Below are 26,858 nucleotides of genomic sequence, written 5' to 3' on the forward strand. Positions count from 1 at the left end.
TGAATATACAAGTTGACGGGTTGAATCACAGAGGGGATTTATTATCTTAACCTAATTTCCTTGTTGTTATTGTTCATAATTCCAGCATCACAGCAGGGGGGGGGGCTGTCTGAAAGAAGCCAGTGACAACAAAGAAAACAATAACATTTATTTATTGATTCATAGGTTATACATTTCATGATATAATAGCGATATATTATTATTGGCAAAGATACTAATCCAATTGCATTTCTATACATAAATACAAAATCTGAGGTAGGGCCTCAAAGATTGATGACAATGAAAATAAATAAATGCATTTCACATATATGATATATATATATATATATATATTCTTTTTTTTTACATCTCACACCAATTTTAAAACATATTTGTTATATATCTACTCCCTATTTTTAAATCAAAGGATGTAATGGGCGGTTGGAGGCACATATCTATATCCATAGGCAGCAGTACCTCACATAGAACACACAGAAATATATGACATTACTCAAGTAATTAGAAATTTAACCTATGCATTCATAGGTCACACAATAAAGTGCCAAAAAGACACAACAGACATAACAATAGGAATACTGGTACCATATGAGACAGACAATAAGCTATTCTGTGGTGTTACTTTTGAAATACATACAATATTCTACCATTAGAGGACATCTATAAGGCCAATGGTTACCTGAAGATGTTTTGTAACGTATTGGCAAACATCGAGGAACACTACATGGGATATGAATGGCAGTATCTCAACCTCCTGTACGCAGATGACACATTCCTTTTTTCTTCTAAAGTATGTTTTCTGTTTTCACTACAACCCTAGTTAAAGTTCTCTTTCTTTGGTTACCTATACTGCCCAACGTTGACTTGCAGGCAAAGCGAATTACCTCTTACTTTTTTTTTGTTTGTTTGTTTGTTTGTTTTTTTCTTTCTTCCTCCTCTATAAGAAGGATAACAGCAACTCTCTGTTTCTTAACATTATGCAGAACAAAAAGCTCCCTAAAGTAAACATGCACGGACGTATAATATTGCAAGAGAAAGGACAAGGATTACTATACGTGGACATTGAGTTAGAGCAACACAAACTGCACATGCAAGCTCTATATTTTATGAAGCTATGCGGTTTTAACGGAATCCTAAGCCGATTTTTTTTCTCAAAACAAAAGCAGAGAAGCCTAGAGGAAATGGAAACACAGGGACACAAAACACAAAAAATTATAGCTACTTATCTGTGGCCCCTAGGGAAATCATTATAATCCATCTTGGGGCATAAAATAGCTTTTATCTTTCAAGTCTACAAAGAGCACACTCTCCATTACATCCAACAAATGATTTAAACCTGCTCCTTCTCCCGACCTTGCTTTCAAGTGAATGGTTACCATAGGATTGAATATCTTGGAGCATATCGGTGTTAATTTGTTTTACCCAGCTCAAGTTCTCAGTTGCAGGTCTGAGATGCTCACGTCCATCAAAAAGGGAAAGAGGAGTTTCAGGCCGAGGCATCCTGGGGGGAAAAAAGTCCTGTAAATCTCCTCTGCTTCTTTCAGCGATCTACTCTGAGACTGGCCATGCAAACATCTGATTGACAGTTAAGTAAAACTAATACAAAGACAAACACACGCACACAAGCATACACAGACATACATTATTATCACGTTTGAACAAATAGAGCTAAATGCAAGTCTTAACAAAAGCAACACTCTGGAGCAAGCAAGCTATTTAACAACAGGACTTTTGTGCTCATTAATTGATTATGTTTTGTTTTCAAACCATACAACCTCTTAAATCATATCTGTGCTATTTTCATGTCAAGTTTATGAAAAGGCATGGCTTAGAGAAATAGTTAGGCAGACCCTTAAACCTCTGAGCAACTGTTATTGCATCCATACCTTCAGCTTCCATCAAAAACACTCAAGCCACTCAACAATTAAACACCTGCAGTGTTAAAAGCGTACTTAAGCCAGTCAGGATTTTGTGTCAACAAGGAAATGCATATCCAACCAGTCAAATTGCAGAAAGGGCTAATTGCTTCTGAGTGGATACATGGTGTTACTTTGAAGTTGATTGGTTGGCAGCCCACAAACGTTGGCTGCCTGTCATGTCATATTTAAAGAGGCTGCAAAGTCAGTCGGACCGCCCGCTGAGCTGGACCGGACTGTTTCTTTAGGCTGCTGTAGTGTTACATCTGGAGAAGACATTTACGGCCCCTGCAAACGTTCTTACAGCTGCTCATTTGTGCTGATGAGTCTTAACAACACAATGTAAAGGGAAATATGTGCTAAATTACAGTACTTTGACTGATCCTGATGGATCGCAGCGTCAACAAGGCAACCAGAAAGTTGCTGAAAGCCTTTCATTTTCTGTATGCATAAAAAAAATTGGTCAGCGAGTCAATGATCAACAAACTGACTCAAGAAACAATTCAATTTTCCAGTGTATTACACTGCATTCAAACTGAGAATTTTTTGGTTAATCCTAATTATTATTTTCATTTAATTTCATTTAAACATATCGAAAAGCAAGATACTTGTTTTGGCACTGCACACAGTTGGTCAAAATAGGTTAAGTCAGTTGCACGACGTGTATATAATCATTGTAAGGCTTGTTTAAGCAAATCCCATGATGCTGCGTGAAGAACCCATCAGTATTTGAAATGGTCAGCAAGACGCAAACATGCGGTGATGCACTGAGGTCATCGGAAAGTTGCATTTTGATTCCGACCTCTTGCAACACACTTCGACACCCTTCCCGTTATAATTTAGCATTGTCATGGCTCTTCTCTCTGTTTCCTATGCACTGAATGCTATTATTCCCACAACTACCGGAGTAGTAGTCTGAATCGAGTATACCTGAGACCCTGTTTTCATGAGGACACACAGAGAAGCAAGAGGCATAAGTCTGAAATGGCAAAGAGGTCTCCGGAGCTCTACCACAAACAACAAGAGACAAAGTACACTTCCAGGAAAGAAAGAGGCAAATCTAGTCTAATCTTCATCTACTCACACATAGCAGCTGCTCCTAACATTGTAAGGACGTTACAACACACACACTTACTACTTGAAGATCTTTTTTTTTTAAGATGTGTACACTTTGTACAAGATATTAGAGAAACATGGGGTTCAGAGAGACATGAACACACGCACACACACACTCAATCTCTGTCTTGCTAGCTCTCTCCTCTGCTGGAGGCTATACATATGTCTATTACTGTATATGAATATATATATTTCTATATATTTTATACTGTTACCCTACTGATGTGATGTAAAGATGGTTTTCACAAATGGCTTGACAGGTTCACAACACATACAGCAATAAATACATTGTCTAAAATATATGCACAGAGTGACTATCAGGTTGGGTTTTTGGGACTTAAAAATATTAAATGGCCACTTTATCACCTACTAAAAGAATGATAGACTACTCTAGTGGCTTCCTATGATAGGAATGTGCTACTTTACATTCTAGGATAATACAACAGGAATACGACTTAATAAATAGAGAAAGAGAGAGGGTATCACAAATGGTCCCTCAGGTTCAGAGAGAAAAATAGACCCAAGCTTCTATCAGACTGCAGAGTCATTCAAGGCCAAAGTGTATCTACAGAAAGTGGTAATCAGGATGTATTTGCTACTCTACTGGGACGTAGGAGGCACAAATTGCAGATCTTGTAATCTATTTTTGACAAAGCAATAGCGTCTGAGCAGTTGCAAGTGTGAAAATACATATATACTGCTGGATAGGAACAAAATGTGATAATAGTGCATACAGTGGGGGATTTTTTTCTACTATTTTTATGAGGCAGTTGATATTATTTGTATTGCTGATGGAATTTTTGTATACAGATGGAACAAAACACAAATCCCCGCCGAGCTCGTTGAATAGTTGTTTCTCTGTCGCTCAATTTTCTTTTTGTTTTCCTGTGTCTGCTTGCACCAAGATGATTCATTATCTCTGCACACAAATATGACGGCACACACACACACAAACACACATACACACACACACACACACACACACACACACACACATACACACACGACTCCATAGGGAGCAGCTATGGTGAGTCTAATATTGCAAGTGCAGTCTGAGCTGTGTCTTTTTATGACACAATTTTTCTCTTGGAATAAAGATCCCTGGAAAGGGTTCTGGTGTAATCAGTGGTCATGTGTGGGAGGCAATGATAGCCCATTAACTGAGTACAAAGCAGCAGCAGAGGAGTAAACTCCACCTGGGCACTCCACCCTCCTCCCTGAGAGAAGAGGGGAAGTGGTGAAGAGGAGGGAGGAGGAAAGGGAGCCTGTTCCCACATCCACGATATATGGAAGGAAGAGAGGAAGCAAAGGTGGTGAAGCACAGAGTAGAAGAAAAAGAGGCAGACAGAGGGAGAAAAAGAGGTGGAGGAGGAGTCGGTCTGAAGCGAGCATGTCGCCCTCCTCCCTGTGCCCCCTGCAGGTGGTGGGTGTGGTGCTGCCGGGGTGGCTGCTACTGGTAGGAGCCCAGCTGGAAGTCCTTGGGGGGCAGTTTGAGGCCCAGGGAGTTGGTTCCCAGAGGGTCGATCATGTTCTTGTAGCGTTCTCCACGGTGCTTCATCAGGAAGGGACCCCAGTCGGGCTGAGGGGAGCAGACCAGCTTCAGACGCTGCAGGAGAGAGGAGAGAGGAAACATGCAGCAGGTTGATATCAAGTCATAGATGTAGTGAGGGATGGGGCAACTATAGCTGGCTTGCCTTTCCCCCTTTGTGTTGAAATTTTATGTGATTATAATATCTTCTGTAATTGTTCTGATATAGGGTTTGTTTTTGTTTTTTGCAGAAAAGTGCAAAGCATAAAGGAAGTTTAAACAATATAAGATATTGCACAGACACTATCATAAATTAATGTGGAGGTGGATAGAAACAGGAACTTGTCAACATTTATGAATCACTTTTATCCAAATATATCTACACTGTGCCTCTCATTCCCCTATTCACACTCACACACTTATAGCAGCAAGCTAGCATGCAAGGTGCTAGGCTAACCATTAGGGACAATTTGGGATCAGTGTCTTGCTCAATGACACTTTGACATGTTGACAGGAGGAGTTAGAGATCAAACCGCCAACCCTGCAATCAATCGACGAAATGATTACATAGAGTGTATGTTCAAGTGTTCCTGTGACTTCTGGTTTATGTTTATTAGCAGATTGCCCTCAAATATCAAATATATGGGTTCAATTAACTAAAGCTAGTTAACTGTGGCTCAGGAAGTAGAGCTTTTTTTCCATTAATTGCAGGGTTGGTGGTTCAATTCTCTGCTCCTTCTGTCCACATGTCAACACATAAGCAAGATATTGATCCTCAATTGCTCCCGATGGAAGGCCAGTGACTTGTATGGCATCAACGTGAGTGTGTGGGTTTTCAGCATGTTCACTGTGGGTATGATTATATAGACTGCAATTTGATTACTAAAGCTGAAATTATAGTTTCTGCGAGGGTCCACTAGGGTCCGTGTGACATAAATTTCGTCATCAAACGGCGTACGCGTAGGCTACATGCGGACATCCGCACACCTGCAATTTGTTGTGTCCACCAGTCCACGTAGTCACAACACTCTGCTCCTGTAGATACCAATCTACTGCACATGTGTGGAACACGTCTATCATGGGTCTACCAGTTTTATGTAAAAGACAACTTTCTTTAAAGACAGCTCTTCCTGTCTCCATCTTCCAGGAGCTGTCAGAGACCAGACTCCCCTGAACCTGAACCCGAACCCGAACCCGAACCCAGCTGTGTGTCCTTGAAAAGCAATCAGTCGAAGCCCGAACCTCTTCTGTTTAATGATGGACTCTGCTGTCCTGAACAATGGAACCATCAGAGACAGAAAGCCCCAGAAAGTAGTATAAAAAGAACAACTACCCATCCACTTGGGAGTATAAATGAAGCTTTACAGATCTGCCTGTTTATATTTCATTTAGTGCAGAGAACCTCTGACAGTCCTCCAATTTATGGTTCCTTTTTTTCCTTGTTTTCATTGTTAACCAGGTCCTCCAGTTTTGTACGTTTGTTCATAGTAATGAGTAATGTCTACAGACCTCCTGCACTCTAATTTTAAAACATTTTGTTTCATATTGTTCTTATTGTTGGCAACTTATTGATCTTGAGTGGATTTTACTGCACCGTCTTGGAGTTTTAATGGAAACTGTTTCATTCTGAATGCATGGACTTTTATAAACTCTAAGGATTTTGTCACCGTGTCTGAATAACACTCTCTAACGTTACCTTATCATACAAACATAGGAACACTAAAATCCAAGCGTATTCATTGTGTAAGTTAACTACCTTAGCCCAGTTGCCTGGGATGATTTCCTTATTGAAGTTTCTGAAATTAAATCTGAACTGCAATCCAGGCCCTTATTAGTGAGCTTCTGCAGCATCAAATACAACTCAAAGCTCAGCTTTCCCTGCTGGATCCTCATGGTAGTTTAAAAATGTGAAGAAAGTTATTGGGCTACACCCCTTGCAAATATCATCAAAACCTATGTGGGGTGTTTGAAGTTTTTTCTGCACAGCAGCACAACACAATATCAACTGAATGTAGGAGTGAAAACTATGACTACTTATTTATTACAGCCTGGCAAAGACAATAAAGTAAAATGTAAAGTTGGAGGATGGTCAATGGTGATTGAGGCTGCTGTCAGAACTGCTAAAGAGACGTCAGGACAGAAAGCCATGATCATAATCATCTATTAATCAGAGTATTTAAAAGGGACCCGCCGGACTCCCAGAAAAATGTCCATATTAATAGTCAGCCAGCAGCCTGCCTCTCCCTGCTAATGAGCAAAGGATGAGACTATTGATTTCTCTGACAGTGTTTGTGTGTGTGTGTGTGTGTGTGCGTGAAGTAGACAAAAACAAAACATACGTGGCAATGTCTCATCACGACTTCCTCTCAATTATTACCTCAATTATTGTGCCGGGGGCGAGGTACATCTTAATGACAAACATGATGGGGATCCAGATGACGGAGCAGATTACCATGAGCCATCCCAATACCATGGACCAGGTGGGGTAGGTGTAGTCCTCGTATGTCATCACATTCCACTGGTACAGACTCAGTCCCAGGATGCCCTGCACAGACCAGGGAACACACGAAATGCATGTTAAATCAGATCTGTTACCTACTAATACTGCTGCAGCGTCTTTGAGCAAAGTCAATTCAAACCACACCGTTCCAGTGACGCTGCTCAGGTATACGGCTGTGATTTTAACTGAAAAGTACCCACATTTTTTAATTTCCCAGTGGTACAAAGTTGTTTCTTGCTGCAAGAGGACACTACAGTTGAGAGTAAAAAGAGTTTCCTGGTAGCAAGAACTGCATTTTAAGAAAAAGAAAAATTGAAAATAATGAGTTCAATGACAAGGATTGTGAAATTTACTTGCAAGACGTACAGAAAAATGTGTAAAACAACCTGAAAAGCCAGAGAGCAAAACTTTGCAACATAACCTGCAAATATACAGTATTTTAAAAACAGTAACAGTTTTTACATGTGAAGCAAAGATTTTTAAGTATATAAAATTAGTGGTTTCCTGTTTACATTAGCATTAGCAGCCATTTTGGCAAACTGCAGAGAGAATAACCCTATAATCACCTCTAGTTTTGGTATCTAACCTTCAGATTTCACAAATTTACTGACTGATTTACATGCAGGTATGTGTTGATAATTATTGTACAAGCTTGCGAGTTGTGTTGCAGCTTCACTAACCTCATAAGTACTACTACATACATTTGGCTATTGCTTATTATTTCAGGTATTTTAGGTACAAGTGTGTGTTGACATCAATGGTGGTACAAAATCTTCACAATATGATATACCATCCTAAAACTGTAAATAAAACCATTGAACAAATAACTAACATACAGTGTATTGACCCAGATTACAAAAACAGTTGAGGTATCAGCTGTGGACAGACAGTTTGTTCGTTTGGCTTCTTTTTTTTTTTTGGTGTTTTATTCAGATGTTTTACTAAAAAAGTAACATTTTAAGGTCCCCACATGATATTCACTGTTCATGCAGTATCTACAGTAGCAGTCAAAAGTTTGGACACACCTTCCCATTCCCCACAACTTCCACTTCACTTAAATGAGAAAGTGTGTCCAAACTTTTGACTGGTACTGTAGATGCCAGACATGAAGCTTCACCTTCTCATAACATTCAGTCAAATTCATGGTGGAAAAAAAATCTCATCACAAGCTAATGTGATGCTAAAACTACAGAGGCAAATTAAATGGCTTACTTCTAAAGCCAGTTATAACTAAATTGCTTTTCCCTCTGCATTGTTCAGTTGCAAAGCTTCAACCACAAAAGTAAAAATGATTTGAAGTTTTTAAGTAACAACACCAATTTCTTGTTAGATTGCTGCAGTCACACATTAGCCCTGACTGAACAATAAGAGTGGGTTTCTGCACTGAATGAGGACTGTACAGTAGATTTCTCCCCTAATTAACTGGATTGAACTCAGGATGCAAGGCTAGAGCTGTGTCCACTGTCCCATATAAAGAAGAAATAAGATCTTCCTTTTTTACTAAATGTGTGATGAGTACAAGAAAAGGACAAATTCTGCTTCTTATCTACAGAACAGTTGGCTTACAGGAATTACAATAAGAGAAAGAAAAGGAACACAGAACAACAGAAAAAAAAAAAGCAGACAGAAATAGATTAGCCCAAGGTTGTGCATCAATGAGCTCCCTGAGGATATCTGATCTCCCTCGAGAGCAGCAGGATGACCAGCTGGCCGACTGCTGCTCCATTTGTCATCGTCACCTCTTCTGCTTTGGTGCTACAGTGGTTTTCATTACAGATACTAACATTAATGCTGGCTAGTGTCCAACACTGACATGCTGGTAAACACCGTGTATTGGAATTTACAGCCCCTGCTACACTGCATATGAAAAATAAGTGGCCATTTTACAGAAAATGTGTTTTCTGGGGGGAAAAAAATATATAGTTGCTCAAACTGTGGTGTTTACAGCAGCTAGCTGACGTCACGCTAACTACTTGGCAGTAACTATTTTGAAAAACACAAAAAAAAAACTTGTGACATGACAGGAATCGGGAAGAAGAAATAATTTTCGATTTCAGCGTAACAGGAGCAATTTCCTGTGCCCTGTTCCTTTCCGATGGCAAATCAATGAACTTGAAAGGCAGCAGTGGAAATGGAAAGATTTTCAGCTGCGCGTGTGTGTGTGTGTGTGTATGTGTGTGTCTGTGTGTGTGTCTGTCTGTCTGTCTGTCTGAGAATGAGATGAACAAAAACAAACATACCGTCAGAATGGTTGGAGTTACAAAGGCCCAGCAGATTCTCCAGAATCGGTTTGGCTGGAAACCAATCATCATTTCAATGTCCTCACAAAACCTCTGCAGACCTGCAGAGAAAAAGGATAAATATAAAAGAAGATAAATAAAATAAAAGAAGAGAAATGGGAGAAAGCCCCTGAGAGGAGGCAGAGAGTGACCTGCGTTTAATAAGCTCCCTTAATAAGGATCAGCAAATTCAATCCATCCTTGCGTGTGTGTGTGTGTGCGCGTGTGTGTGTGTGTGTGTGAGAGAGAGAGAGAGAGAGAGAGAGATAGAGAGAGAGAGAGAGCATCAGTTTCTGTTGAAACAGCGAGGGAGCAGATGGCTTCATTCCTCTGCCTTTATTGACGTATAACAGTGAGCGACATGAAGAGGCAGAGTCACAATCATTTGAATATGTCACCTGTACTGATTCTCTGACAAACTGGAGGAGAGCAGTTTTCTTTGCTCCTTGCTAACGGCTTCTGTACTCACACCTGAGCTGTCTGCCTGTGTGTGTGTGGCTTAGACGTTACAACAGAGACACCTAGTGGTCATGGATGGAATAACATAATGTACACAGGAGAATAAGGGAGGCAGGAGTTACTGTACAGCATAAATGACTTCTAGATGATCACCCCCTTATCACATATATGTAGTTAGGATAACAAAATCAGCTGTGTTGATTGTTTAGACTCAGATATTTTTCTACTGAGCTGACACTAAAATCGAGAATGATGGAATTAATTTAAGTTTAGCAAATCATTAAGGGGGCACTCCATTCTCTCCACACGTAAATTTGCTAGACAAGCTATGCAGCGTGTGAAAACTGTTGGTATAATGTATTCTGTGGCTCTGGAGGAGCTTTGTCAAGTCCGAGAAAAATTAAGTGACATTATCCGGGTATCTCATTCGCTCTAGCAAACTACAAATTTTAAACAGGAAGCCTGCGGCCACAAACTGTTGGTGCAGGCACAGTGGAGAGCAGTGGAGTGGAAGGACGTGGGTCATTGAGGGTCTAACAAAAGACATTATCAAGTTGCAAATAGCAAGTGTGGGCTTCAGTATCTTCTGAACATGGCCCATAAAAGTGACTAAAAGTCAGGATATGTTAGCCTCTGTGGGAAAAATTGTGAACTTTTTTCTTTTAAACTGTCTCTCGCAGCTTCCCCAACTTTACAGAAGTGTCATACTAAATTACTGGACTGCTCAGGGTAAACCTTGAAACCTCTTTTCTTGTCGACTGGAGGAAAAGTCAATGTAAATGCTTCTTAATAAAGAATTACTCTGCTAAACAAAATGGTTGCTAAAAATTTTAAACAAATAAATAAAATGTATGATAAATAACAAATGTCCTGTCAGCTTTTTTCAGATTGTTTTCCTGTAGCAGTTGTCTGGGACATTAGAGATGATGTGATAGTAGTTACGATATCTGACATTTAATGAAAGTGCCCAACAAGAACAAGATATCTTGACAAAAAACATCAAATTTTGTCTCCATAGGATGATTCCTTATGATTTTTATGAACTCCTACCCTTTCCTTGAGTGTCACCATCACAATTTTCCATTGACCGAACCTTTGTTTCATGACAAAGAATCTCGAAAATAAATTGCATAAAGTAATTCCTAAGTTATGATGCCTACCTGACTTTTCCTCCAGTGTCACCACCAGGCCAAAATGTCCAAATGTTCAAAAGAAAAAACTAAATATTGGACAGATTATGATGAAATTTACAAAAGACATTCATGTTTCCCAAAGGATGAACCTTTTCTAGATTGGAGATTAATTATCTTTCTCCTTTGTTTGTTTGTTTCCTTCTTTCTTTGTTTCTTTTTAATAATTGTATATTTGCAAACCAAATCTCCCTGAGGATTATAATAAAGTTACAGTTAAAGTTGATGTTTCCTATAGCGCCACCATCAAGACTAACCAGAACAAAATTGTCAGTATATTTCACCAAACTTCCTCGTATTGTGAGATGTAACGAACATAATAATCTCTAGAGGCTGCTGGCAGAGCTTCAGACTTGAATTCTTGTTGATCAAAGGTGATGTGGTGAAACAGGAACAGCTATACTCACCATAGAGGTAAGAAACCCCCACCAGCTCGAAGATGGCGATGATGACCAAAGAGTAGGAGGCTGCGAATGTGTCCACCAGCTGCAGCATGTACATCCCACTCTGTCACAAACACATACACACACAAATAAAATATTACGACGATGATGCCAGGATTTATGTTAAAAATAACCTCCTTCCACCTCTGACTTGTCTGTGGTCATAAGTTTCACGCTGACTTGTACCACATCATAAGGAATGACATGTGTGAATCCTATTTTAGGCTGAATTTTCCCCTCTGAAGATATCTGGAGGGATTTTAATAAGACTCATCCTCTCTTGTTCCACTCAGTGAGCCTGTCCTCTGAAGGCCGCGGCTTCACTTTACATGCAGAAATCTGTCGGTTTATTCCGAGAAAGAGTCGAGGGGCCACAGCTAAAACGTTTAAATTTCCCCGCTCAGTGTGGCATCAGTGTGTATAGAGATATGTGTATGTGTGTGTGTGTGTGTATGTGTGTGTGTGTGTGTGTGTATCTGTGTGTGTTGGTGTCTGTGTCATACCTCTGTGATCATGGGAAATCCCAGGATGAAGAAGCTGGCGCAGCAAACCAAGGTGAAGAGCGGTTTGTGCTTCCTCAAGTACTTGGGGAACTCGTCTGACACCGAGGTCACAATGGTCTCGATGGTGGCAAACTTGGATAGAGATGATGAGGAAGGAGGAAGGAAGGAAGGAAAATGTGAGGATAGGGGAGACAATGTGGATAAGAAAGAGAGTTTTTTATTTTTTCTGTTTCACCACACGTATGATGAAAGAAGACGCTGCTCAAAATTATTTAAAGGTTCTTAAAGGAAGTTAAATTTAAGAGTTTCAAGATAAGAAATCGTCTTAAAAAATCTGTTTTAAAAGCAGCCTCAGGCTAACTTTAGAAAACACATATCCCAGCAGATTCTAAGTGGCTGTCTTCACCAAAGAATTACTGAGATTTAGCCAATCAGGCCAGCATGCAGCAGCGTTTCATCTGAAGAACCCTCCAGTCAGCAGATTTACTTCATTTGAATCAGTGCTGCTGCTGTCAGCAATTCAGCGTCCAGTGTTGTGAGGCGTTCATTTTCAATTCATCCAATAAACACATTTTTACTGTAATTTCATTTATTTGCAAAACAAAATAAACAACATTATTCTAATGTTGAGTAGGAACAGATTTGAAAACAAATCAGCATAAAGAATTTAGATTGCAATGGAGAGACCTGACAGGTGGAGTCTGTCTGGAGATTAGCGAATGTAACAAGATGGTAAAAGGGGCTCAGGACCCACAGGACAGCACTGGATGAATATACAAACATGCAAATTGAGGGAGGTTGCATTTGTGGGTGTTTATGTGTGTGTGTGCACCGAAGAAACCCATTGGCACCGAGCTGTCTGCCACTTCTCCACTCCTCTCCTTCCTCCTGAGCTCCCAAAACTAATTTCCCCATCAACATCCCAAGTCTCTTACTGCCGAGCTGCTTTCTACAGCCTTCTCCTCCGAGCCACTGCTGCCAAAGCAAAGTAACGTCATCATTTACTGTTACTGTTGACTTGTATCTCAATGCATCTCTGTGCCCTCTGGTCCTCTGCTTGGCTCAGGAGCATCACTGGGCACTTGAAGGAGTTGATGTTTTATCTGGAACTGTTTGTACAGGATTGAACCTGGAGGTGTTTTAGGCTTAAAAAACATTCAGGACACTTCAGCGTTTGTTCGCTGAAGTTTCACCAGGAATAAATGAGTGCAGTAACTGGCACAATTAGAGTTCTGTAATTTAGAAGTAAAGTAGTGGGTTGTACCACAGTGGAGTCACTTTAAAGCTGCCATAACTGATTTGGGTTTGTTTTTTGTTGTTGTTGTTTTGTTTAGGAGGGGGGGGGGGCAGTTTGGGGCAGAACAAGCTAACAAAACATAATAGACAAATTATCGTCTTATAAATTTCTTATGGTTAATGTGTTAGCAAACAGTTGCTCATTTATACATTTATTTGTAGTCATTTTTCAGTCCAGCTGATGAATTTAAGTCCAATGTTCACTCTCTGTTTAGCTTCAGTTTGGTCTTCACAGACTCCTGAGGGAAATATGAATGCTCTACTTTTGTCATTGGCTAATTGCTATCTTTGTTATCTGCTATTTGGTGCTGGGGAAGAGGCAGATGAAAGATGCTTTTTCTAAAAAGCAGTTGCCTGCTGCTGGAAATGAGATAGATGAAAGTGGAGTTTGCGGGCATGAAAACCAAAACAATGAGCTAAAAGAGGACAAAAAGCTCTGTAAAGCTGGGGGGGACTACAGAACTGGGTAATAATTCTCTGTGGGTTTATATGAGTGACCCCTTTCAGATTACACATAGTCATTTGATCTATTGTAAATGTAAACATATAGATTAGTGCAGCTTTAAAAGTGTATTTATGTTTTTATTTGAATTAAGATTCTAACTGGGGCTGGATTTTGCAGCCAGATGTCATATCTAGCTGCTGTAATGACATGGAAAATGTACTCCTATGTATAATGTATGAAATAGCATAATTTGAACAACCTAATGAGATGTATCTGATGATGTAATGTCACATTTGGGAAAGGAAACAGCCCATGAATGTGTGCCTTCATGAGGAATAAAGATTAATAGGCTAAACATCTTAAAAATGAGCCTTCAGAGTAGCATCATCACCAGTGTGACAGCGAATACTTATACATTTTTACAATGTTTTATTGAAATAAATTGATCAATTTAACCCAAAATGGAGATATTAAAGCACAAGACAAATGTATTGTGAGACTGAATATGATAAATAAAGTAAAATTTAAACGTTGTTATGAAGTTTATTTTGTGATTCCATTTTAAAATTCAGTGATTAATTCATAATTTAAGGACAGAATAAGAACTGAATTATCAATTGTCAAATTTAATGATCTTTTTTTTAAACTATATTTAATGTCATTTAAATGCCAATTTACCTTAATTATTCCGGTGGTACACTCCAGGCTCCACACCTGCCTCTAACCTCATGGAAATCAAACATGATGGCTGAAACTATTTTATTATTTTCACCATCACTTAATTATTCATTTAAATGATTGTTTGTGATTGCTTAGTGTATAAAATGTCTTAAAATAGCAATAAGAAAATGCCATCATAAATCTCTACAAGCCAAGGTTACATCTCCAAACACTCAGTTTTGGAAGTGGGAAGCTGTAACCATCTTTCTGAATTATGATGCACTTTAACTGTACTTAAATACGGCTCATCTTCAGTCTCGTTCTTTACTTAGTTCCCCTCACTCTAATCATACAGACCCCCCTCTGCTCAAGTAGCTGGAGACCTCCGGAGAGCTTCAGCTGAAATCAGTCACAGTAGGGGGCGCGTATGGATAATTGTGTTAATTGGGTCAATGTGTGCAGCGTTTATACATAGCGGGATGACGCTACTGAAGTTGAGTGTTTACTTTGGAGCAGATGAAAGTCAAGAGACTCTCGTTACTGAAGGAAAGACGTTAATGAAAGATGTTGTGAAACTTTGGGATAATCACTTATAGAAACACACACTGTTTGATGTTCAAGTCACATTGTGTTTCCTCACGAGCCGACAGCCAGAAAATGTCAGAATTTACAAGAAAAACATACTGCACCAAGTTGTATGAATGACGATATTCATTGCTCTTACTCTGATCTGAGAATAATCTTAACCCTTAAACTAAGATTCCTACCCTTAGAGCTCCACTAATGAATATGTCTTATATTAATATTGAATCAAATGTGTAACATGAAAGTGATTGTTTGCAGTTATGAACCCAGAGAGAATAATCACTTGATTCTTAGCCTCTTGTAGCTCATTATTTTTGGTTTACAGCACATTTACTATTCAGCTGTTTTCATGCTAAACCCACACCTGCCGAGCACCAAACGGCAGAGAAACAAAGTTAGCGACTAGCTGATGAAGAAATGAAACATCTAGCATTAAAGAGCCGGATATTTTTCTCAGGAATTGGTGGAGAGCTGAAAGGGGAGTGAATATTAGACTTGCACTCATCAGGTGGACAAAAACATGACTATAAATGAATGCTATGTTGCTACATGTGTAAACAGCCAACTGTTGTTTGCTACCATGATACCCATAATTATTTCATAAGGTAATAATATGTCAGCTGTGTATTTGCTAGCTTGCTGTGGAATTTTTCTGCCCAGACATTCATTTTTGGAAAAACTACACTTGTTTGTTGTCATAAGCACAACAATAAGCCTCAGACATATTTAGCCTAGTTTAGCACAAAGAGTCAAAGCAGGGGGAAGCTGCTATCCTAGATCTATAATGGAAAAACTATGCTTTTGAACAACTCCAAAACTGTCTTTACATGTTGTATTTGGTTCCTTTGATACAAGGAATATAGAAATATAATTGTAAATTTAGAAACGGTTAGCAAAACCCAGCTTGGCAACTAAGAAGACAACATTTCAATATGACAATGTTGTGTTGGAAGGTGTATTTTTTTCACTTTTTGTTTTACTTTTAAGAAAGCTAGGCTAGCAGTTACCCCTAGCTTCCAGTCTTTGTGCTAAGTTAGGCTAATCACATTCTTGACTTGTGTCTGTACTGGATGAACAAAGATAAAATTGATATTGATCTTCTTGTCTTAATCTGGGCCCTGTTTTCTGATAGCATTTTAAGATTAAGATCATTTTAGTCCCATTGTAAATCTATAGGCAAAGATAATTTTAGCTTAAGATGCTTTTGGGAAACAGGACCCTGACTAAAGGATACGGCAGGTGATTTTCTATATTTTTCTTATTGTCAACAAATCTAATGTGCAGAGCCAAACCAATGAACAGATCTCAGATGACCAGCGGAAGTTTAATGAATGTGCTACTGTGAAGGTAACAAAAACTGTAACAGTGAATGTTCTTCTGTACGGTTTTAATGTTGATCGTTATGTCTTGCAACTGTTTTACAAGGCTGTCCTACAGAGCAGCTTGTCCTTTGGCCTGATTTGTGTGTTTGGTAAAATGCAAAATGCAAAACTAAGATAAATTGCAGTGCATGATCAAGATGGTGAGCGGGGTCATTGGGTGTGACCATATGTCAGCTGTTCAAGACCTCATTCTAAGTAAGGTTGAGCAAATCTTCAATGATCCTGCTCACCCTCTACAGAACAGGTTCCAACTAAGCTATCGGGGCAAAGGAAAGATTCTGCAAAGGAACAAACAGGTTACACAAGTCTTTTGTTCTTTACGTAATTAGAGTGCTAAGTGAGAGGGACAATACAAAAACATACGATTTGATGGTATTTTGGCTAGGTCTATTTTATTAGTTGATTCTAATGCTGATGAAGAGTTTGTTTCTTATAGTTCACTGTATATTCAGTATTTATTTGTCTATACATTAGTGTGTGTCAGCGTATGCTAGAGCTGCACTGGGTGACATGTTCCTTTACCACGAAGAGTGCAGTCACATTAGTTTGTTTAGAAATGGCTCCAAAGTCTAATAACAGCGACCATGTTTTATAGAAAATCAACAGCCATATCCTTTAAAATGACAAACTTTTCCAAACAAGCTTATTTCTTACAATTTTAGATACTGGCACCTATAGAGGGAATGACCAGAAAAACATCCTTACTCTGGTAGATTTGAGCCACGTAAGGATAGAAATACACACACAAACACACACACACACACACACAGAAGGAGCAGTGGTTACCATGGTATCCAGGCCAAGAGTCAGGAGCATGAGGAAGAAGATGATCGCCCAGAAAGGAGACAGGGGAAGTCTGGTAAGAGCCTCTGGATACACCACGAACGCTATGCCTGGACCTGACACACACGCGCACACACACACACACACACACACACACACACACACACACACACACACACACACACACACACACACACAGACAAATGAGGATCCACAAACATGGCAAGTAAAAATATGAGACTTGTGTAGGTGTGTTTCAGTGAGCAGTGTCAGCCTGCTGCTGCTGCTGCCTGCTGGTCTGGTCTCTTACCTTCATCTGCCACCTTCTCAATCGGTACCTTCAACTCATGTGCCATGAAACCAATGACCGAGAAGATGACAAACCCTGCAAATATACTGGTGGCACTGTTTGTACATGTCACTATAACAGTGTCTCTGCAGGAGGAAACGAGGAAAGAGAGAAACAGAGTCTGAATAAGCAAAAAATCTGCTTTACTGACTGCAAAAGTGCAGCAATTTTCTAAACATGCTACATGTAACTAGTAATATAGAATATGGTAATGCTCTTTTATTTGATACAGGACATAACGGTCTTGTGTACACACAGATAAGAGATCCAACAGTGCCCTCTGGTGGCAGGAAAAAAACTGTCTGTGAATAGAGGGCTCTAAGAAGTGTTAGAAAGTGTTAGTGTTAGGGTGTACGTAAGGGGGTGTAGTGTATTATGTTGTAAAAGTCATTTTCTTTAACCAGTAGGAAATAAAACAGACATAAGTAGTCTGACAAAACCACAAACTGCAGCCTCAAAAATAGAGTTGAATCAATATGTCTCTGAACTGAACTAAACATTAAAAATCTTCACAAAGAAGGTATTTTTTAAAAATATTAGTTATTTCAATTTTATATTCATACATGGTTGTTGTATCTACTTTTAAGATCCTTCAGTTACTGCAGGAAAAAATATGACTGCAAGCTCTACACACAACAATTTTCTACATATGTGTATTTTCTAAAAGAAAAAAAAATCTTATTCCACCACACAAATGTTTTGCAGTATATTCTTATGTTTTGGGCTTAGTGTAAGTGTGATCAATACAAGATATTTATATTTCAGTGGTTTTAAACACAGTGGAGGGATGTGAGAGAAAATGAAAGAAACACTGAACTGCTGGCTGCAAAGAGTGACATTTATTATTGACATTTCTATCAGATACACAGATACAGTATCGTGTGTCTATGGTGACAGTTTTAATTCGTTTGCCAGAAGCATAGTTTACCTTTTGTGTGTTTACCTGTAGCAGTTATTGTGGAACTTATTGTAGGAAGAAAGAGTGATGAGGCCTCCCCAAGCAGCCGACAGAGAGAAGAAGATCTGAGTGGCTGCGTCTTTCCACACCTAACAGAGGAAGAGAGACAGAGCTGCGGGTAAATGACAAACACCTGGGAGACTTTTTACAGTTTGGAAATTTAGCTTTTTATGGAATTTAACTAGCAAGCAGCAGGTACCTTTGCATCATTGAGTTTCTCCCACTTTGGCGTGATAAAGTAAAGGATGCCGTCGGCAGCTCCAGGGAGGGTCACTCCTCTGATCAGCAGGATCACCAGCACCACGTAGGGAAATGTGGCTGTGAAATAAACCACCTGACCAGAGAGGAGACGAGATCAGGCAAGATGGGCGAGAGAAAAAGAGCAAGAATAGCACAAAAAAATGTGATAATGAAAGCAAAAACTTGCATAATAAAAGACTACACTGGAAATCAGGTGGTGCTAAAAGAAGCATAGTCGTTTGTTTACATTTGCATGCCTCCTTTTCTGCACACAATATGTTTCTGATTCACAGAAAAATGTGCATAGTGTGAACAGTAAATATTTTAGGTGACATGTTTTTGAGTGATTGTTTCCTGCAGGTGTAAGCAACTTTATTTCTTTTTTTTTTTTTACTTTACTTTTTATCCTTCTCACAAGCTCAGGTTGGAGTGTAATGCAACAATGAAGAGTTTTAGACTGTACCTAACAATTACTTTTATTATTAATAAATCTATTATTATTTTCTTGATTAATCATATTGTCTATAAAATGTCAGAATATAGTAAAAAAAATTCCATTATAATGTCTTAGAGCTCATGGTGACATCATCAAATGTCTTATATTATCTGATCTACAGTCCAAAGTCTAATGATATTCAGTTTACGATCATGTATGACAGAAAAACTTAAAATCATCACATTCAAGAAGCTGCAAGCAGAACATTTTTAGTGTTTTTGTTTAAAAATGACTAAAACAATTATTCAATTATGAAACAAGTTGGCAATTAATTTTCTGTCAATAATCGATTGATCGTCGAGGCTTTAAAGGTAGCCTTGACTAACAAATAAATAAATACACACAAATAAATAACAAATTCAGGTGAGTAAATGTTCACTATCATGGACGTATCTGTCTGTGTGACCAGCAGTGAGGTTGAGAACACACAAGTTATGGTTATAAAATATGCAATCCACTGACTGATGTGGTTAAAATGTCAAACGAGGTTCCTGAGTGTTGCAACAGCAGCAGGGTGCATGTCACCTCTCTGTCCAGCAGAGGGCGCTATGCTACAAGATTTAAATCTGATTAATCTGGAAAAAATGATATTATAGCAATTATAGTTTTGATTTGACAGCATTTTATCTAAATATTAATCAAATCAGAAACCTTTCTAATCCATTTTTAAATCTATTTAAGCCGTATTTGAGTGGAGACCATTTCTTTGCTAAAAAAAAAAAAAAAAAAAAACAACTTTACAATAAAATAGGCTTCAACAAAATCAAACTTTGTGTTTGAGATCATCAAAGTCATCAAACTAATACTGAAAGAACTACAACTAAAGTTTTTTCCAGATAGATTAAAGATTCAATATTGTTAGACTCGGAGATTAACACATCCAAGTACTGTATAAACTTGGAACTGGATCTAAACTGGAACCAGCTATCAGAACACAAACCTATCAGCAACATTCCCTGTTATGGGTTGTGAAGACTGCTCAGTTTAAACATGAGTGGATTCCTTGCAGACCAGCAGAGCTCACTTCTTGTATGTTACACATTTCATCACTAGGGGGCACTTTCATCTCTGCATGGAGAGGAAGCCTGTGCTGATATGAAGCTGATATTGTTCTGCTGCTGCAAAAGGTGAAAACAAGCAAAGAGATCAGATGATTAATTTATAAAGTTTGTGTGTTTTCTTACCTTTCCTGATGACTTGATTCCTTTGGCTAAGGAGGCGTAGACGATGATCCAGGCCAGGAACAGGCAGCCTGCCAGAGGCCAGCGAATGTCTCCAGGATATTCAATCCCTTTGGAGATGTGCAACACATTGTACCTGCATGTGTGAATCAAACAGCAACACTCAATAAACTGCAACATAATGTACGCTCCAAAATTCTTCATTTTATCAAGTAATTTATGTATATTATTGAGGCTAATAAGCCTTAATTTTCCTAGAACAAGTAAAAAAAAAAAATTCAGCTTGTTTCCAACACAAATCAGGTCTCATTTTTCTTGATTCTAGTGTAGAGAGCTGTTTCATTCTTCTCCTGTTCAAGATGCTGCTCACTTTCTCTAGAATGTAACTAAGTTGTCCTTGTTTTGTATTTTCTGTTTGCTTTGTACCTTTTATGAGAAATGAAGAATTTTACTGAACAGGCAGATTAAACTTTTTTTGAGATTTTTATGAATCAGTGATGGCCAATTTTTTTGATGTCAAAGATGTCAATTTTATGTCGAACATTATCTTTTTTTTCACACGTTCTTTAAAGTTCATAATTTGGTGGTCTTATTCTAGACCAGGGATTTAGACACATGGCTCTGTGAAACACTTTAAGAAGCAACTGGGCAGATTTAAGTTTAAAAAAAAAAAGATATAATCATAAACATTATGATCAGACCTAGTCTTTGTTCATGTTTGCTGCTGTTTTAGATGATGTGTAAAATATTTTAAGTTTGGTTGCCTTGGACTTGCAATTTCTATCACCTGGTTGGCTCTTCACAGACATTTAGTAGATTCAAGGTTTACACAAGGACAAGAACAGAATTCAGAGAGATGAGAGCAGGATCCCACCAAACACAGAGAAAAGTGTTTAATTTAAAACAGTCTTGTCTTTGACCCTGGAAAAACTATGAGAAGAGTCACTAAGTTTAATGTTGCATTTTATTCTCCAATCTTTGGATATAAGAAAATGAGACCTGTATACCAACATTTAAAGGCCTAATATTTGCTTCTAATTCATGTAAATCCTACTTTACGCCACAGTTTTCATCAACCAGAAGCTTCACTCACTTGAAGTACTCCTCACTGGGGCTGACGTAGGTCTTGTTACCGTCCACAGTCATGTTCAACAGTTTCGTCAGGTTTCCAACAGTGTTAGCAGACAAACAGAAAGTGGAGTTCTTGATGGAGGTGATGTTTCTGTCCCGCAGGATGCACGTGTCTGTTCCAATCAGAAACCAACACACATCAACTGGGAGAAGATTGGCAGAGTGTTGCCGTGGGACAGAACTTACTGTCCACTCAGGTTTTCACAATGAGAGTAAAACGGGAGGGGAACAGATGGATCTGATCTGGAGTAAAGGAGGACTGACGGGAGGCTGCTGCCACAGGAAAAGACCTGGAGACTCAGTGAGAACCGGACCCAGCTGTGTTAGATCTGGATTTTTGTTCTTTTAGATATACAGACAGAAATTATTATAGTGAATCTGTGCCTTGATCCAGATATTGTCTAAAATAAAGACAAGAAAACTAGTTTTTCTTTTTTATGCACCATTTTTCATGCAGATACAGCAGACAAACTGTGCAAACAAAATCAGTTTTTATGCTTTTTACATGACACAGTGACATGAAAGCACATAAGATGCAGGTAATATGACGGCTACTTTGCACAGTTTGTTCTAAATTCAAGACAAAATACTAATCAAATCTGAAAATAACGACGTTTTTTTGTCACTAAATTGGGTTGATGAAAAACAAAATGACCCAAACTCACACAAAAATACAGCCTAAAAACGTATCACCTCAGTCGACATCTTTTTGGCACAAAAGTGCTAAATTATAAGACACATACAGTGTTTATAATTTTTGCAGAACTACTGTATCACATCATAAAGGTGTTAAAATTAAAATTTCCTCCTCACTACATGTGCAGGATATACACATATTAATAGGCCTATATTACAGGTTGCATTTAAATGTCTCTTTTTTAATTAAATTTGTCATTTGAACATATTCTTGTTGCCAATATTCTGCTGTATATTATTTTCCTTATTTGTGAGATTTACAGGGAGAGAGAGAGAGTAAGAGTGGGAGAGAGACTACTGTGTTGAACGGGCCTGTAGTTCGTGTTGCAGCCAGCAGGGGTCAGTGCCGGGTTCACTGCAGCACTGCAGCAGCTCAACCTGTACAGTAAATTTGTCAAGCAAGCAGTTTTTGTGCTGAATTCACAGAATCGCTGAAGGCAAATATTACACGAAATGAACCGAATTTCGGTATTTATTCGATGCAGATCGACGCCAAACACCTCCGAGTCCCCGCTCTCACGTTTCCTCACAGTTAAAACATGATTTAATCAATATTTTCATTAAAAATCAGAGCAAAAAATGACTGCTTCAGCTGCACACTGCTGCTTCAAAGGAATATAAACTGACATTATAAGACTACAAATGTATCGAAATGATTAAAAATATTTAATTTCTTGTCACATTGAGGCCCTCTTCACATATTATTGGCCTGTATCGTCAAACAGACACATGAATTGCTCTGGATTTAAAGTGTTGAAAGTGAAAACACCGCAGAGATCACAGGTCAGGATTCATTATACCGCAGGACACCTCAGCTGAGGGAGCCATGACGCATTGCGCATTGTGGAGAGAGAGGTGCTTTTGGTGTGTGTGTGTGTGTGTGTGTGTGTGTGTGTGTGTGTGTGTGTGTGTGTGTGTGTGTGTGTGTGTGTGTGTGTGTGTGTGTGTGTGAAGGTGTGTGTCTTACCTAACAGCAGCATGTCTTTGTCCTTACATTCCACCGTGTTCCACTCATTCCTACAGTTAGCCCATGGCAGTGAGCCCTTCAACGAAGCGAACAGGTAGTACAGTGTCCAGCACATTATAATATTATAGTATATGGCTATCAAGACAGATATTATCAACATGGCAATCCCGCAACCTAAAATAAATAAATGAGACGAAATATATAAATTACTCTTAAGGGAAGTAGAGACTCGTGGTGATAAGAAATGAGTTTTATTTGTGATTTTTTTTTTTTTTTTACTTGATTAGTTGTGGCAGTTTACCTTGCAGAGCTGGGATGCATTTCCACACTGATACGGGCCCCTGGCTGGCAAACTGGCCCAGAGACACCTCCAGTAAAAAGATTGGGATCCCAGCAATACCCAACATTGTCAGGTAAGGGATCAAAAAAGCTCCTGCAAGGAAATGAACAACAGGCTACAGAACGCAGTTTAAGAGACAAAACAAAAAGCCTGAAAACTAACATCAAAACTATTTCTACATGGAGTGGAAATTAGGATACGTGTAGCCAGCACGTGCATGCGTCTCATCTGCTGACTTTGATATTTAAACAACACACAATATGGATCATTGCATCTATTAATGAATAAAAATCATCAGTTATCCGTAAATGGGTTCGAGCATATATCAATAATAATAATAATAATAATAATAATAATAATAATAATAATAATAATAATAATAATAATAATGAGAAGAGGAAGAAATACCATACATTATTATTATTATTATTATCATTAATATTATTATTATTATTATTATTATTATTATTATTATTATTATTATTGACCGTTTTAATTATGATGGTGATACATATTTTGGATTTTACAGGTACTTTTTATTCTTATTTTTAGGTTATTTCTTTTTATCCGTTTTTAAATAAAAAAATCATCACTGAAAAATAATAAAATTTTGTCTCGCTTGGTTAAAGGCCTACACTATTAAGATAATTAATAATTTCATAATTTCATAATTTAAACCCTGACTTAAATCTGATTTTTTCAAAAACAGATTTTTCGTTTGTTCTGTGTCAGTATTCAAACCATCGACCTACAACTCTTACCTCCACCGTTTTGGAAGGCAAGATAAGGGAACCTCCACACGTTTCCCAGTCCCACAGCATAGCCAACCATGGACAGAATAAAATCCAGTTTATTGGACCAGTTTCCTCTGGCCTTATTCTCATCTCCCCCATCGTCATCATCGTCATCCTGAGAGGAAAAAACATGTTTTTTTTTTCTTTTTAAATCTCCAACATAAAACCCCTAGAATCCTAATTAAACCATTTAAACATCACATAAAGCATTGAGACTGGGCCTGACAGGCTACTGCTAGAGATTTAATAACCGGAATTTATGAATGAGTGAACAAAAATGTTTAGTCAGCGACCTACAAAATGCATCATTCTTATTCCTGAGTTTTCCTGCTCATGCTACCTTAGCAGGACCCTGCCAGAGACCATTTACCAACATAAAAGCATTATTTATTCCATTTAAAAATACAAAATAACTGAAATAACTTCCATCAGAGAATTTAAACTGTTTTTCAGTGCATTAACCTCACTAAACTTATTCTATACTCTAAATATTACTGGATTTCCTCCTCATGTTCATTTCTTTCACAGTTACAGATGTGTTTCACCGTCAGATCTCAGCATCAGCTTTCCAATGACAAATCTGTATATAAAACTAATCTTTAACTTTACTTATAGACCCAATATTGGTAGCAAACTGCGTCAAATGACATCCTGAATCTCAGATGCACCAAAAACTTCGTTAATGGCCAATACTGATGAAATAGGAGGAAAGCCGAACAAAAAATTGCAACAGCACAAATTCCTGATGCATGAGTATTCAGTCAGAAACAACACTATGCAGGGGAATGTGTGTGTGTGTGTGTGTGTGTTGGGGGTTGGGGGTGTTGGGGGGGGGTGGCTGCCCCCTCGCGGGGATTGGAAACAATCCGCAGCCTCATGTAATACAGTGCTGTCTATCAGCCAGATAACACCTGGGCTTCTGGGCCTTACCAAGCGTGTCTGCTGGGAGTAAGAACGCTGAAAATATCGCGAGAATAACAATTACTGAATCATGTTATTATTCTAACTAGAAATTAAAAAAAAAAAAAAAAAAGCATCACTAATTTAGCAGCAACGCTTTATTTCTGAGAAGAGAATTAATGTCGTTTCATTCAGGACTTATGTTCCCTTTAAAATAATTCATCACACTGATCAAATAATAAAGATCCTACCAGCATCTTCTCTCCTCTCTGGATCCACAATTTTTAGGCGACATAAAGGAGATCGACAGTCAATCAGATCGGTGCAAGAGGGGGATACCTAACGGGACAGCCCAGGGCTGCGCAGAGCAGGGCAGGGACGCCAAACAGCTCGTGATCCACCCAAAATACAGACTGTGCATGCAAGAATTCAGCCAACATACTGATCTACTACACAATTTATACAGAACATAATGCGTGACTAGCCAGGGTCATGTGGCTTTACCTTAACACAGTCTGAATCAAAATTAAATTATTCTTTCTTAAAATGATTATAATATACTAGAGAAATTATGAACGATCCGTCTACATAATCTCCTCGTAATGGTTGTTCTTTTTGGGTTGTGATCCGATTATCTGAAGCCACAAGCATCCGATTCCGCTCAGAAGTTGACAGGCTACAATTTTTTTTTTTTTAAATCTCACATGTGTGCAGTAACTAAATAACAGCCCAGCGCCTGCAGAATCACATTTAACTATATGGCATTATCACAGACTGGATTTCCCTCTTTCACTCCATCACAGACCAACAGCACTGATCTACTAAAGCTCTGCATGGCGCTGAGAGCTCCAAGGGGTTTGCACTTTCCCGGTTTTGGAGGCAGCAGGTTAATCCAGTCAGCTTTCTTATCAGCGACACACGGACACATCCACACCGCACCTGCCCCCAGCAGCACTGGCTCTCCGACCCGCTCTGCTATCATCAAACCAGCCGCTCTCCGTTAAGGAAACGCTTCATTTAGCTGACTTACCCCCGCCAAGGTGCCGGGCTGAACAGACGTGTTCCCATCTGTTCCCAGTATGATGGTGGTCTGGCTCATGGCCGTCCAGTTGCCTGCAGTGTTGTTCTGCTCTGCGGTGGCCCGGAGCGGGTCGCCGTACTGGGCGGACCCCCCGCGGACAGAACCAGCAGAATCCTTCCTGAAGGCCGAGTTGGCGGCCACGGATCCAGGCACCGCCGGCGCGGTGTTTTTAAACGTCCCATATGCTTTATTGCTCTCCGATTCTCCCGGTTTATTTTCCGTGGGACAAAAAGTTTTGTTCTCATTGCACGGAGGAGGCGGCTGAGGCGCCGGGTGATGGTGAGGGGCGGGCGGCGGGCACGCAGCCGCGTTGTCCGGTTTGTTTGCTGTAAGTCCCGCAGCTCCGTCGGGCTGCTGCGTCGGGATGTAGCCGGTAGGAGCGCTGGCCGGTTGTTTGGCCATGTCTCTCTGGTCAGAGAAATCCTGGAACATGGGAGTGACAGATCAGCAAGACAAAATGCTACAGAGCGGCAGAAACCGTGAAGCTGTGAAGCTGCTGCAGCCCATCTCTGCTCTGAGACTAAAAATGTTGAATTCTGTTTCTGCAACGTTTTTCTGCAGCATGTTGTGGCTCTAGCTGCTCTACAGTTTCAGCTCACAGTCTACCGGGTATGTTGGGAGTGTATGTGTGTGAGTGCCTGTG

The 26,858-nt window shown here is 39.2% G+C and overlaps 1 protein-coding gene across 1 annotated transcript; it reads right to left on the bottom strand.

Annotated features, from left to right (window-relative positions):
• Window positions 1–3,249: 3,249 nt before the first annotated feature.
• On the bottom strand, window positions 3,250–26,662 carry slc6a5 (solute carrier family 6 member 5). Its single transcript, XM_042421680.1, has 15 exons — window positions 26,165–26,662; window positions 24,202–24,349; window positions 23,402–23,533; window positions 23,101–23,274; window positions 21,400–21,550; window positions 20,310–20,442; window positions 18,589–18,723; window positions 18,375–18,478; window positions 17,393–17,517; window positions 17,086–17,198; window positions 11,932–12,063; window positions 11,393–11,492; window positions 9,298–9,398; window positions 6,935–7,102; window positions 3,250–4,635 (listed from the first exon to the last, which is right to left on the bottom strand). Exons 1-15 carry the CDS (start codon window positions 26,645–26,647, stop codon window positions 4,480–4,482), a joined length of 2,355 nt encoding a protein of 784 aa, XP_042277614.1. The 5' UTR covers window positions 26,648–26,662; the 3' UTR covers window positions 3,250–4,479.
• Between the last annotated feature and the right edge of the window lie 196 nt (window positions 26,663–26,858).

This window comes from Thunnus maccoyii, chromosome 1, assembly GCF_910596095.1.
Source record: "Thunnus maccoyii chromosome 1, fThuMac1.1, whole genome shotgun sequence".
Classification (NCBI taxonomy): Eukaryota; Metazoa; Chordata; class Actinopteri; order Scombriformes; family Scombridae; genus Thunnus; species Thunnus maccoyii.